General features: G+C 40.5%; 1 protein-coding gene across 2 annotated transcripts in view; it reads right to left on the reverse strand.

Moving 5' to 3' along the window:
- GABRB1 (gamma-aminobutyric acid type A receptor subunit beta1) overlaps positions 1-14,950 on the reverse strand; it is a 139,510-nt gene that overhangs the window by 27,351 nt on the left and 97,209 nt on the right. For both annotated transcript variants that reach the window (XR_007504900.1, XM_049793880.1), the window contains exon 5: positions 4,381-4,463. Coding sequence is in view for 1 of the 2 variants with exons in the window: in XM_049793880.1 (XP_049649837.1) it covers positions 4,381-4,463 (83 nt within the window). In the remaining variant the exon portion in view is untranslated. The remainder of the gene's footprint in view (positions 1-4,380; positions 4,464-14,950) is intronic.

Raw genomic sequence — 14,950 nt, forward strand, 5'->3', positions numbered from 1 at the left:
ACAGGTCTTTTTGCTGTCTCTGTATCCAGTTCCATTTATCGTTTTCTTTCTGCATGCATCAACCTTGCATGATTACTGGCAGCACCAAGGATAAAAATGCTGTTAAGAAACAAAGTTAGGATTAAAAGAAGGTCAATGTTACTGTTATTATGTTCCTGCTGAAGCCAAGACGACTGTAAGTAGCAGAAGAAGAAAGTCAGTGGCAATGGCAACTTAGAGCACGCCTCCTCAAAGCAGTGATTATCATTCAGTGATGGTTTCCACAAACAGTACTGCTCTCGAAGCTGGTGCCACGTGGGTTAAACCATATAAACGTACCCAGTATAAAAATGAACAAAACCACTTTCCAGTGCTTTGAAAATGGTCTGGCAGCGCACATAGTGTACAGTATCTGTCTAGCAGTGAGAGACACTGCTTGCTGTTAGACAGGCAGTTCCAGGACGGCCTAGTGATTGCAGCACCACCTTCCCTGGCCCTTTTATTTAAGGAACAGTTCTGCCCTGGGGTTTATTTAATTCCTGTCTTTCCCAAAATTGAGGTGGATAAACCTTTCTTTTAAAGGGATATTTTTAAAACTGAAAACATGTTAACAATTTCATTTTCATCCTAGCTCTGTGAAGATTTGTATACTGGCACAATAGAAAGCTGAATAGCTGAAGTGAGATGCAGGAGCTGGAAGGAGAGATTCAGGGTGAGAATCTCATAAACTGTTTCTGTCATGGAAGAAAACATCACATGCCTAATGCATGTGACACGAACAGAGAGGTAGTGGTCACAGTTATCACCTCTTTATTCACCCTCTCCACTCTGGCCCCTGGTAGCTTTCATGGGGATTAATGGGTACTGCTAAGTGCAGAGTACGCAGGACAACTGGTTTACTTGTACTCAAATGCCTAAGAAAGAAGTAGGCAGCCTGCTCTTCAGAGCTCTGTTCTTCTTCCAGGTATGATCAATAATTTTCAAGAGGTTTAGAGATGCAGAGGAGAAAAGCTGTGGTGCATAGAAGGTATATTTTAGGTGGAGAATTGTCAAAGATGCCAGTGCTCCTGACACATTTACTACCTGTGGGCTTTCAGTAGCAGGTAAGCATGCTTGTTCTTTTGGAAAATCATTCAATTGTTAGTAGAACTGATCTAAATACTGATAAGAAGTAATGCACTCTGCCAATTTTGACCTGTTGGCAAATTGTGAATAAAGATTTTGTTGATTTCTTTGGATCGGCTCAACAAGTATTAACATATCAACATATATATCTTTGGAGACACGAATTATTTATAGCAAGTGTTCAAAAGGTCTGAAAAGCAATTTTCTTTTGGGCATGTGTGCCTGGCCACATGGGTGACGTGGTATTCTCTCATCCCTGATTGTGTTAGCATTTTAATTGCTTATTCCATCTAACGCTAATTTTGATTCTTGATGAGGTCTCAGTGGTAGTACTGAGTCCATTCTCACTGAGCATTCATCCCTACAAACCTTCATTTATGTGAAAGCTTGTGAATAAAGAGGTATGAGCCAGCCAAGTGTCAGTCTGGTTTCGTTATTTGGGCTTCTAGCTGATAAAAGCTCAGGTACTTTGATCAGCCTGAGTCTTGACTGGGCTGGAGACTTCAAATCAACTATCTCCCAGTAAATAGATTCAGGTACAAATTCAGTATGAAGGCAACTTCAGTATGAATTCGCCCATTTTGATTGCTCTGGTACTATATATATATCTCCATTTCCTCTCCTGATCAGGTAGAAAAGTTACTGAAGAGATGTGTTATGCACTTTATTTTGAAAATTGAGATATGATTTGTTCTCCAAATGCATCCATTGCATGCCTTAATAAGTTTAAGCTGGAGATGAGCCAAGCAGCAGCAAGCAACATCAAGAAAACTGTTTTGTGCCAAAAAAGGCAGGGAACTGCAAAGCCCAAAGGTGGGTACGCAGCTTAATGAGTGGCTCTGTAAGTCCTGTAAAGTGGTGGATTGTGAGACTCGGACAGAGTTTTGCACTAGCATAAAGTAACTGGGGAGATCAGTAGAGTGATGGGCAGCACTGGAAAGGGAAGTTACAATTGCCTACCACTTCTGCGTCTCAGGAATGAGAGGAAAAGGGCTGTATATGTCTTTATACACAGGGCTGTGGTGTTGCAGTGCTTCAGTCAACTCAGAGCAATGTAGATATGGACAGGCTAACCAAAAGAAGATGTATTGGGAAAGTTAATGCATGTTGGTCTAACACAATTATTCATTACATGCACATTGACTTGGCCCAGCTTGCCACGCTACTGTGTCTGTTGAGGGGGTTTAATATAGAGTATAACCAGTATGTCCTTCCAGAGATTTCCTTATATGTGTTGAACAGTGAACAGAGAATAAGCTATTGTGGTAACTCGGGACTGTAGGTATTGAGGTGTTTCACAGGGAACCTTGACAACACTGTCTCCCTGTTTCTGAGATGAATGCCTGCAATGCCAAAGTGCTAGGATCTTAAAAATAAAAAACACTATTTTTGCATCTCTAAAGAAATAAATTAGCAGGTTCTGTTCAGAGAATACTCTCTAGTAAAAACAATTTTCATTAAGCCTACTGTGAATGTTTACTTGATTGAAATAATTTGCTGGTGGAATAAAAGGTTTGTTGTTCTCAATCTGGCAGAGAATTTCTAAAATCACTATAAAATGACATTCCAGGAAAAGGAGCAAAAGCAAATAATTATTGGGGAAATATTTCAAGTTTCTTACCAAACAATTTAAAATCTAAATGAAAAGCTGCACCTCCACTGACTTATATTAAGGCTGATATTGATTATGGACTTACAGAGAAACAAAATACTTCATTATGGAGAGTAATTTTGAAGGTATGTGCCCATTTTGATGCTTTAAATAAAGCATCTTTCTGGTGCCATCAAGTAGAAATCATAAACAAGTATAAACAATGGGCTTAGAGCCCATCTTGTCTCTCATCAGTGCTCCAGACTGACTGTATGCTTTTTTCAGTGCCTGACAATCGCCACCTCACAGATATGTTGAGATATATTACATTTATGTATACACAACTGATGAAAACCTCTGCAGTTCAGAATAATAATAATCTTTCCCAGCAATATTTTCTAAGGCTCAAAGTGATTTTGTTTTCTTTGGTTTAGACTTACTTATTCTATATTTGTGTTACAATACTATTAAACATTTTATATGTGAATATTCCATTGTTTCGACCATTGTCAAATCTAAGCAACTGAAGACTAATGGAATCCTTTTGAAAATTGATGCTCTGAGGTTTTGGGGAATTTAATATCTTTTCAGTCCACAGCAAAATCTTATATCATGTGTTTCTGCAGAATGAAAACTGTACTTACTGGACTTCTGAGAACTTTTAGTTCCTTGAATGGGATGTGCTACAAACAATGAAAACATCGCTTTTGTTGATGACATAGGTATTAGGAAATTATTTTGGTTAATCTTTGATCAGCTTGTTTCTCTTTTCATTTAACACTTCAAAGTATGCATCAAAGCTGAGGTTCATATGTTAAAATTGTTTTTTCTCTTCAGTAAACTGAACCAAAATACTGTATTTGGGGAAATCTGTTAATCCTTTCTAGAATGTCATACTTTAGAGAGAAGTATTATTACAAAAAAAGATCGCTTAACTCTAACAGTGCAACAGTTGTAATGTGAAAAATGGAAATTCTTAGAAAACTGCTGCAATATTTTGCCTTGGACTCTATGCAGTCTTAACCAGTTTGTTTAGACAGACAGGTCTGTGGGCAGCAGCAGCAGCTGGTTTGACCAATGACAGAATAAAAATTCTTTTCAAGAACCTTGATAGGCATTTCTCTAAAGGCTAGCATCATAAAACATATAAAGACTATGTTAATGACAAAAATTTGCAAGTGCATGCCTGGATCCTGTGCTCATGGAAGACAATGGCAAAGCTCTCATTAACCTTGGTGCTGAAGGATCAAGTTGTTTCATTTTATAACCTCCAAGTGTTTTGGTAAGACCAATTGATCAATCCTGCCACCACCATGTGGGGCAGACGTTAATCTTGATGTTAGAGATGAATGCACTGAGGTGAAGTAATTAATTCAGCTTCTGCAGTGATTAGGCGCTGAAGATGGACAGTGCTCAGTTGCTGTCCTCTAATGTAATCATCAAGAAATACTCTTCACCCTTCCTCCACAAGAGATTTTGAAAGACATCTTACAAGCTTGGATCAATCAATATTGTGAATTAGACATATTTTGGCTTATGTATTGCAGAAATACATTGGGTTTGTTCAGTGTGCAAGCTCACTGGACACACAGTATTTGAACAACTTGCTCCTGTTTTACCTAACCTGTGAAGGTCTTTCAAACCACGGCTGTCATTTGGCCAACCCTCTCCCTCCAGTAACTTACAACTTTCAATTTCTAGTGTGCAATTTTGTTCATCCAGAGGATATCTGCGTAGATCCATCATGCAAGCAGCTGTTGTTGTGATCCTGTAAGGGGAGGGTGAAAAAAAAAAAAGAGATTTGAAACCACATTTTACTTGTTTGAAAAGGCAAAATTTTCTATAGTGGCTTTTCTGTTTGTTTAAATACAGAATGGTTATGCACATGAGTTTCTGGCATACAGGTTTTACAGAGCTTGTAAAGCATGATTAAATAATTTATACAGTACAATATACTGGTTACAGTATCAAGCATCAGAGCATATGCTGAATATTGTAGAGCAGGATTTTGACTGAAAACTCGATGTACAAAAGTGTACAGTGTTTTGAAGAACATTTAGTGAGATTTCTACTTGGACACCTTATTTTTAATGTCCTTAATTCAGACATCTTCAAATTGTTTTGCAAACTGTTTTATTTATAACTTGTACTGCTGATAGCTTTCTTTTTTCATTTTGTTGTCAAATGTACCACTATTTTAATTTTGTTTGATACATACGTGCATTTTCATCCATGCTGTGGCGATACTGATAACATCTGATTCATTATTTTTATGGTTTCATAATCAGTGTATCATTAACTATGATAATTGAACATCACCTCTTAAAAATGTCGTGATGCAATCAAACACTTGTGAAATATAATACTGTATGGTGGTTCCTTAATGAACATTGAGAGTAGCTACCATGTCAGCTGGATCTTCCAGATCCTTGCTCCTTCTAGAGGGCATGTGAGTTGATGTTCCATCCATGAAGGTATTCTCCATAGCCTAAGCCTTTTTGCAAGGCAGCTCCCCTCCTTTTGTTAGACCATAAATCACAGACCATCTAAGCAAATGCTTGTTGATAAGCTGGTGACAGTTGGGAGGAAGGTTAATTGGCTGTGTGAGGATAGGGGTCAAATGATAGCTTCTTTTAAAGATCCCTTTAAGAAAGACACTCACAGTGGTGCTTTCAAACTCACAAAAGTGAGTTATCACCTGCATTTGCCTTTTTTTGTCATAGATGGGTTCTTAAATGCTTATAAAACTTCTGAAGTTGTGAATGGGCAAACTTGGCTTGTAATTTTGTTGGTCTCTCTCTCTCCCTCTCTCTAGCAGTTCCTACCTGAGAAAGGCAGATAACCTCTTTTCTTGATCTGGATTTGATCCTGTTGTTCCAGTTCCATGTTAATTAATGCCACAGGAACACATCTGGAGATTTTACTTTTGATGTGCTGAAAGTCAAGCATACTTATATGCTGTATTGGGGTGATAATTCTTGCTGCCACAGAACTGACAGAATTAAAAGAAAAAAAATGCCACGTGCTTCATTACTGTGACATGCTTCAAATTATCCTAAGTCTACAAAATCCATCTGTCTACCTGTGTATAAGGACCATCTAGCAAGTGGTGTTATGAGAAACAGTCCATGAAACTACTCTATAATACTGTGTAAAGTACCATGGAAATGCTATATTTATGCTTTTCTTCAGGCTGATTTTTGTCCCATTTAATTGAATTGCATGTATCTTAACAGGTTTTGCATTTGTCATGGAAAAGGTTGAGGGCTTCAGCAGAGGCAGGACCTCATTTAGTTTAGCCATGTACCAAATACACCTTACTGAGAGGCATTGAGAAGACATGCAGTAATCATTTGTCAGACGCCTACTTAATAATGCTTAAGATCATACATAACAATATACTAACATTAGTCACAGTTAAATGCTTTTTAATGAAGGTTTCATAGGGTAACGTTTTGTTCCCAATTAATAAATCAGCCTTTGTGGTAATTGAGTTCACCTATATCAACCAGATTTATTTAAGTGGGTACAGAAGTAGAAGCTGACATAGTGTTTCCTATACCACAGAGTTACAGTGGCCAGCTATTTCCTAATAGCCAGTGTATTTGTACTGCTGACTTCTGCAGTTTTGCATATCCTACACAAGCTACATCAGCGACAGCAATTTGTTACTCTTTATAACATCAATGCAAATTAATTGTGCCGTAGTAAATAATGCAATTGTTGTATACCTGAGGTTTAAATATTCCACATAATGATTTTTTTCCTGACATTGTAATTCTGACAACTGTATTGTCTTCTCACTGTTTGTGCAGTTTTTGGCACACTGGTTGGTTTGGTGGGTCTGACCGCTACTATAAAAATGAATGTACGTGTTACTAAGACACTGCATTGCTAATTGCAGGTGGGGTCTGGACGTAAAGACCTGGATTATGCAGAAGAAAGATAATAATTGGTTTCTGGCAGCAGCAACCGATCCAATTCTACCCAGCCTGTCTATTGGTAATTTCTCATCCTTCATCCTCACTAAATCACTCTTTGTCTCTATGCTACAAGGAAAGGTGAAACAGAAGCAATTAATCTATGTTCTCTGCTTCCATCAGCTCTGTTTTCATTTCCTGTAGGGCCTGTAAGGCAGTCTCCATACTTTGGGGTCAGTCTCCATACTTGGGGGAAAGTCAAAGTTGGTGGTGGGGAGCAGCTCTCCCCCCCCTGTCGTGACTCTTTTAACCCCTTAGCAGCACTGCTGAATGCCGCTGCGGCTCTCTGGTGCAATAGAAAGCAGTTGCTTCCAGGGAAGAGGGCAGTGACAGTTTTTTTTGCCCAAGTTTGCAGAGATGAGAGCCGCACAACAAGAGACAGGAGGGATAACTGGAGACTATTGCCAAGCAGGTGGTGGAGGGGGGCTGTCAAGAAGCTTGAACCTTGTGGCTTCCAGCCGCAGGAGAAAGGATCCCGCTTCGCTGGTAGACCTGCCGCTTTGGAAGTGGTACAGTGCCCTGGGCAGGGGGGATGAGGAGCAGTATCTGCCCAAGGATGTGTCAGAGCCTGCTTGCCGAGCCTGAACTGCACGCCCGTTCCCTGTGTGAATGGGCAAAGGCAGGCGGTAGCTACTGGGGGCTCTTCCCTGAAGCCTCCAACCTGCCAACACAATGTGATGCCTCCTAAAGCTGGAGGTGCTTAAACTCTTGTGGGAATCTTAGGCTTCCTTGAAAATAGCTACTTGTAATTGCAGTAGGAGTGCTTCAGGGTCCAGCAACATTCATTACCTGTAGTTCATAAATCTGCCTTTCAAGCATTTCTTTCTCCCTCATGATAGATCTCAGCTGTGTACAATTTTTAATGGCATTATGCTCTGGATAACCACAGAACTTGTTTAAGGAGATAAATTAAACCCAGATGCAATCATAGTAATTGCTGTCTCGATTAAAAAAAAAATAAAATCTTTTATTATAAATAGAGTAAAATCCCAAACCTGTTACTGGATGCACTCTCTCAGTGGAGAGAGTAACTGATGGCTTGCACATGCACCAGAAGCTTAAAAATGAAGACATTCAAATGCAGAATACAAGGGTGTAATGGTAGGAAGGGCAATGCAATAGTCTGAAGATAGGGCAAAGCTACAATACATCTGTGTTCAAGAGGATTAGTCCTGAAAATCCCTGGGCACAAGCAGTTTGTGGCAATGGTGGAATATCATGAGGCTCTGCAAAAGTTTAAGTGGAGGACAAATCCTACACTTGAAGCAGAGCTATTTATATCTCAGAGTAGGATATGCTTCTTCCAGGCTTTCCATTCTTAAAACATGTTTTAAGTTCCGGTGTTGGGGCTAATTTATTTTGTTTGTACAGTGTCTTTTACCCTACTACCCTTGCATTCTTTAGATTCTTTTGAATACAAATGATAAAAATGGGATTATGCAAAGAAGACAAGCAGTTAGGTGGAGATATAGCATTATGCTACTTTATTTCGTTCATGTCAATACTCAAACCTTCTGGGTTGGAGTGAAGTCTGAATTGCTAACAGGCAAGATAAATAACATTTGCAAAAAAGCAAAATGAATTTTTTTTTTTTTAATTGTGGCTTAGGGTTCAAATTATTTGATCCACTGCTTAGCTTTTATTTTGCTATCTGACTCTCTGAATACCACATCCTTACTGTATAATCAAGTCATTTTTGGCAAAAAATAAAATTATATGAAAGAAAACATTGATGTCCAGTATTTGCAAAACTGACTTCATTAAGTAATATTGTCAGAGGTTTTCCTGCAGGGCAGCAGGTCTTGTAGGAACAAATGGTAAAGCTTAATATTTTGGGTTAAGTCATCAGTGAGCAGTTAAAGTAAGTTCAGAATGAGTGTGGGAAGTGGAGTTATGGTTCAGTACTTAGAGCATTTAATCAAAATGCTGTCAAAAAGCTGTTCCTCAATACTTGAAGAAGAAATAGAAGTGGTATTTAAGACAGCAATGACAACTAAATGTGGAGATGATCAGAGCTAAACAATGCAAATTCTGTCATGAAATGTTTCCTCTGTTTGGAGGACAGGTATCAAATTTTAATATGTTTGTTCTTTTTCTCTCAGTCAACAGAGCATAAATTATAAATGTGTATGAAGATACGAACTGGGATGGACTCATTTTTCTTTTTCCTTAAAAGCAAAATAAAATCTTCAAATCAAATAAAGAATAACCATGCTTCTCTTAACTACTGCAGAGCTTGGGCTCTAGTACACACTGGAAGTAGACTTTTATATCCCAGGTAAAACATTGCTTTTATTAAATCAGTGTTAATTTAACTTCAGTGGTATGAGGGAACTTAATAACATAGCAACTGTTTGACCTCAGAACGCAGTCCCATATCCCTGGTGTAATTGGCCTAATTTTTCTGGAACTTGGAAGAATCTTGATGTTTAAGATTTAATGGGATGTCTTGTAGGAAGAGTTATGGGAGGAATAGAGGAAGGCAGAAAAAATGTATATTTAATGTGCAATTTTTTTTCTTTGTCCATACCATGTACAAGGTTTAGAGTTGTCATGCCTGCTGACACTAGATTTCCAAGCAAAGCCTGTGTGCTTGACCCTGGTAGAAAATGTCAGCTCTGAACCTGCAAACGTGCCCAATTTCTAGAGCTTGGAAGAGCCTACTTACAGGATGTACATTTGAGCATTAGCATTATTTAGCTTGGTATCATGTATTTTATATAATGTATTGTGTACTTGGGAAATCTGTGTTCAACAGTCTGTGCATTGCTTGTCTGGTCAAAATCTATTAAAAAAAAAGTTACACATGTTAGTAAAATTTGGAAGGGCCGATTGATAAAAACATTACTGTCCTCACTGCTCTTTCATTCACATATCTTCTTCTCCCCAAAAGTTACTGAGCTGCCTGCTTGGGCTGCCGTGCTCTCCTGTAGCTCCCCTAAGACACTCCTTATCCCGTTCCTTTTTCCCCTCAGTCATATCAACATAACAGCTGCCCTCCCAAATAAGAAAGATTTTGCCCAAGTTCATTATTGCTCTTGTTAGGTTGGTTTAACGTGGATCAGTTCATCAGCTGGGCTCACTGCTGGGCCCCAAAGATGGTTAAAGGGCACCATCTCTGAAGAGAGTATCGATGATGAAGAACTAATGAAGGCAGTGCTCGCACAGAACAAATTTTGTCAAGTTATTCCATTGTGAGTGTTATGTACCAGTGAGTTGCCAAGGTCAGCCCATTGCTGGTAAGCTGCTTGAGCTTTGTCTCAGACAGAAGTCCTGGAAGAGTCAAAATCCAATTCTTAAATACCGTTTCCTGTCCATCTGAGCAGTAGAGCCTAATCCTGTGGGATACATTCCATATGTCTTAGGCAAGCCACTGATTTAACACACAGTGTGACAGCCATCTAAGAGAGAAAGAATGGTTTGTGACTGTGTCTTTATATGTCCAAACGATTTCCAGGTCTGATGCAGGAGATGCTGGTTTGCAGTAAGCACATGCCTATTGCTGTTGTGGTCATTTCAGTTTTCTCCAATTGATATCCTTTAACATAACACAGGCACTAGTTTCTTACATTGGTTTTGTGCCTACAAAGCCATGCAGTGAACGGTGTCTTTTTCACTTGTATTGGGTTTGTGTGGTAAGGTTTTGGTAGCGGGGGAGTTACAGGGGTGGCTTCAGTTAGAGGCTGCTGGAAGCTTCCCCCATGTCCAACAGAGCCAATGCCAGCCGGCTCCAAGATGGACCCGCTGCCGGCCAAGACCGAGCCCATCAGTGATGGTGGTAGGTTGACCCTGGCTGGGTGCCAGGTGCCCACCAACGCCACTCTATCACTCCCCCTCCTCAGCTGGACAGGGGAGAGAAAATATAACAAAAGGCTCGTGGGTCAAGATAAGGACAGTTTAATAAAGTGAAAGCAAAGGTCGTGCACAAAAGCAAAGGAAAACAAATGACGTTATTCTCTGCTTCCCATCAGCAGGCGATGTCTGGCCACTTCCTGGGAAGCAGGGCTTCAGTACGCGTAGTGGTTGCTCCGGAAGACAAAAATGCCCTCCCTTCTGTCTCCCTTTACTTAGCTTTTATATCTGAGCTGACGTTATATGGTACGGAATATCTGTTTGGTTAGTTTAGGTCAGCTGTCCTGGTTATGTCCCATCCCAAGATCTTGCCCAGCCCCAGCCTGCCTTGGGGGGGGCGGGGGGGGGGGAGGGGGCGTAAAAATGTTGGAGAGACAGCCTTGATGCTGTGCCAGCACTGCTCAGCAGTAGCCAAAACAATGATGTGTTATCAACACCTTCCTAGCTACCAATGCAGAGCACAGCACTATGAGGGCTGCTATGGGGAGAATTAACTCCATCTCAGCCAGACCCAATACATCACTTCATAAAAATCATGAGTTCTCTCTGACAGTAGCTGGTAGCTTGGTGGTGAGGGGAAGGTAAAGCAAGAAATCAGAAATCATCTTAAGCTCTCCCCAAGACATCTGCCCTTGGACAGTGTTGGGGACAAGGTAATGGGGTAGATGGACCTTTGGTCTGGTGTCTTGTCATAATTTTTAAGTTTCTGACTTTTAACCAAATTTAACAACTTTAGTGGAGGCCTACTCCTCACCACTTTGTTGTCCATTTCAGGCAATCTTTCATTCTCCAAATCCTTCCTTTCCAAGTCCAGCTCACCCAGCATGTTTATATGGATCGCCTGCAGGTGCAATAAATGAGTTTGGGGTAGTGCTTCTCAGGCAAGCAAGGTCTAACTTCCTTCAGAGGATCTAATACACAATGGAAGATAGGTGGAAATAGTCCAGTCTTCTACAGGAATTACAGCAGTACAAAGCAAGACTGATTAAAAAAGAGGAACATGTATCCATGATATTTCACTCCTGTATGCCCAGGAAATGTTTTCGATTCCCAAATATTTGATCTAGTCTCTTGCACCTGTGCGCAAGTGATGGCACTGCTTGGTCTTTAGGGCTCTGGTTATATGAGTGGTCCTGCTGAGTTACTCACGTGACCTTAAATTTTGTCAGCAGAGATTGTGGGATCCACAGACTAAGGCAAGTAGAAGTGGGTGCAGTGCATTGTAACATCTTTAGTGTGTATGGTAATATATATTTTTTAAAGCCTGAATCACAAGATCATGTAGACAGAGAGATGAGATGTGGATATTGTCACAAAATACCTGAAAAAAATTCACAACTCCTTCATTCCTTTTTAGACATACACAGCCACAAGATGTGCAAAATTAAAAAGGAGAGCTCTTGGACTTGTGCATTGTAGATTCATTTATGCCTCTGCAAGCAAGCCTATGATGGTGTCAGACTGAGTCATTGGCATTTTGTGCGAAGTTGGAACAGGTGTAAATAACTAATGCGTGCTACAAAGCAGAGGAGCTGTAGGGCTGTATCTTTATCTCTGGCAATTCCAGCCATTCAGGGTGAGCAAACTATTAAAGACCACAGTATGACAATCAGCTTTGTGCTACTATCTATTCAAGTGTAAATACCCTCTTGCTAGACTGAACTGGCTCTGAATTTGAAACCTGTTATCAACATGCTGTTTATTCCCCCCCCCCCCCCCCCCCCCAACTTGTAGCCTTTACTTGCTTTCTTTTTTTTCTCTCTCTCTCTTTTATTTTTAAAATGATGAAGGGCGGTTTGCTGGAAAAGGTCACTGCCAGTCTTCCTTTAAGGATCCCAGGCTCTGAAGCACTTTGACGCGCACGGGTTTTCTGACGAGGGCTTGCAGCTGCAGTGCCTTGCGATCATGGTGCTGTGACCTATAGGACAGTAGTGTGCGCTGCCTAAGAACTGCCTGCAACAAGCAGATGGCCTTGAAGCTTCACCACCAATGCCACCTGGAGCACTGGGCTGCTGCATGCTGGCCCTTCCGCGGCGTTAGCAGAGGTATCTGTGGGACAGTGGTGTTACCCAAAAAAAGTGTTGTTTCTCGTCAAGAAGTCTCCTGTCCACAGCGCGCCTCTGTGAGCAGCCGTGGGGCAGAGTCGAAGGGGTGGTGTGCTGCAAGGAGTAAGGGCCAGCAAGCGGCTGCCTCCTGGAGAACAGGACCTCCTTTAGCTGGCCCTGCTGCTGACCTCCTCTTCAGCTCATGATCCTACAGTCTCAACTGCCTTTCCTCCTTAAAAGCAGGTCTCTTATTAAGCTCTGTAAATCCAGAGTGAGAGCTGCTCCTTAGTAACAAGTGTGCGGGTGGGCTAGACTATGGCATGTTGTCAAGGTGAGAACCTGATGGGAAGGATTCGTTACACTCCCTCACTGCCTGCATCACGTTCTCTTCGGGTTTATTCAGTGATCCACATTGAAATCTAGCACTATGCTGTCATGCTCAGCATATTTCAAAATTTGATTTGGGGTAGCAGCTGGTTGATTTGAAGGTAAGTTTTGGAGTCAGGAAAAGAAAGCCAAGTATATTATAAACACTAGCTCAATGGATATTCATCCCTGAACTCACCTTCACAATGAACCAGATCTTTGAATGTAAAGATCTGCGAAGCATAACCTAACACAGTAACATCCACGTGAGGAGGTGTTCAACTCTTTCAGGGTCTCTGATGCCTGGGAAGAAGTCAGGATTTCTTACGCTCTACTATGTATGCATTCTGGCCAACTCTTTTTATATTTCGTTCGCATAGAACATCGACTTCTACAGGCAGTGCCAAGTAGAAGTGTCTCAAAGGTTAGATAATCTTTGACTTGAGTGCTGTAGGGACTAAAATATTTTGAGGAAGGGGATATGACATTTCAGTTGTCTTGGGAGATTTACCTTGGCACTCAAAGTAATTATCAGTAAATTAATCATCGTTATTTTGCTGAGAGAAACAAACCCTTGCTGAATAGTCTTATTTTTAGTTGCCAGAACTCTGCTTCAGAGGACAGTTACCTAGTACTATCACAAAGCAGGGATGGGGTGAGGAGATTACCCAAAATGGGGACAAATAGGCTTGCCAGCTCCTGCCTTCCCCAGGAGGAGAGCCTGAAGCTCCAGGGCAGCGGTGGACGTAGGAGGCAGTGAGGAAGGGAGAGATCTGATGTGGAGGAGTGGGGGGAGAGAGGTAGTGGGAGAAAAGGTCTGTAAGAAAACATTTTGCTTAGACTGAATTAGAAACTTCTAAAATCAAAAACTTAAGCCAGATATGTATTTTTTATAGATAAAGATCTTTTTTCTGTTCGATACAGTGTATCAGAAATAATGCAAAGTAAAGATGAATGACTTGCTTGTAAAGATCTAGAAATATATATATAAAAAAATCACTAAAATGTTACAATGCAACTCTTTTTAAATATTAGCAAAAAGCTCTCTTTCCTTGATGCTTGTAAGCCAAATTTCAGTGCAATGAGAATTTTTACTGCACAGCTATAAACCCATGAAAATAAATTTTATAATATAAATCCCAAGAGAACTATAACAATACCAGGGCAAACAAGATACTTCAATAAAAAGTGCCTGAGAGTTGGAGCTGAAATTTACTGCCAAAAGTAATTTAGTTTGACAGCACAAGTATGTTGCAAGCCAAAAAGAAAAAGAGGGTGAGCCAGATGGGAAGTGATTAGCATAAAGGAAGGTCCAAGAGGGAAGTCAAGTCAGATAGCTGGTTTTCAGTATGGTTTTAACAAAAAAAAGGTGCTAAATCTGTAACTTTTTCAGTATCTCTACACAAACCTTCTAAAAGTGACTAAATACAAGAAGAGTGATGTTACAACTGAAATTCCTAGCTGCAGATAATATCCACAGACTGAAATATCCTGCTTGAGGGAATAGTGGTGTGCTAGATGGCATCAGTGGTGTTTAGTGTCATTTGGTATCTTCATGTTTTGGGATGTTTGTTTTTTTTGGTTTTTTATTCCAAAAAAACCCCAAACCAGACACCAAGATATGTATTGTGTATGCGTGAAAGACAGACATGCACATGTTCAGATGTCTCCCGTGCTTTGGCAGAAGAGGAATGTAGGCAATACCTTCCACACCCAGCCTGGTTTGTAACTGGAAGGCTTCAGGTTGTTCTTGGTCAAAATGACTGGCAAAAAAAGATTGTTTCTGGGATCAGACATTCTTCATTTTGACCCATCACTATCTAACTTCCTTGTAATGAAGGAAGATCTTCCTGGATTTTGGAAGCAGGGGTGAGGCTGGAAGAGAGTGCTGTCATTTCCCTGTAGGTGCTGTGCGACCCTTCAGGAACTGTGACTTCTCATGTAGCTTCTACATGTCAACATTACCCATATCAGTGCATCTCAAAGAGAAACCTGCAGTCAGGGGAGGAAAT

Source organism: Accipiter gentilis, chromosome 3 (genome assembly GCF_929443795.1).
Source record: "Accipiter gentilis chromosome 3, bAccGen1.1, whole genome shotgun sequence".
In the NCBI taxonomy this organism is placed as follows: domain Eukaryota; kingdom Metazoa; phylum Chordata; class Aves; order Accipitriformes; family Accipitridae; genus Astur; species Astur gentilis.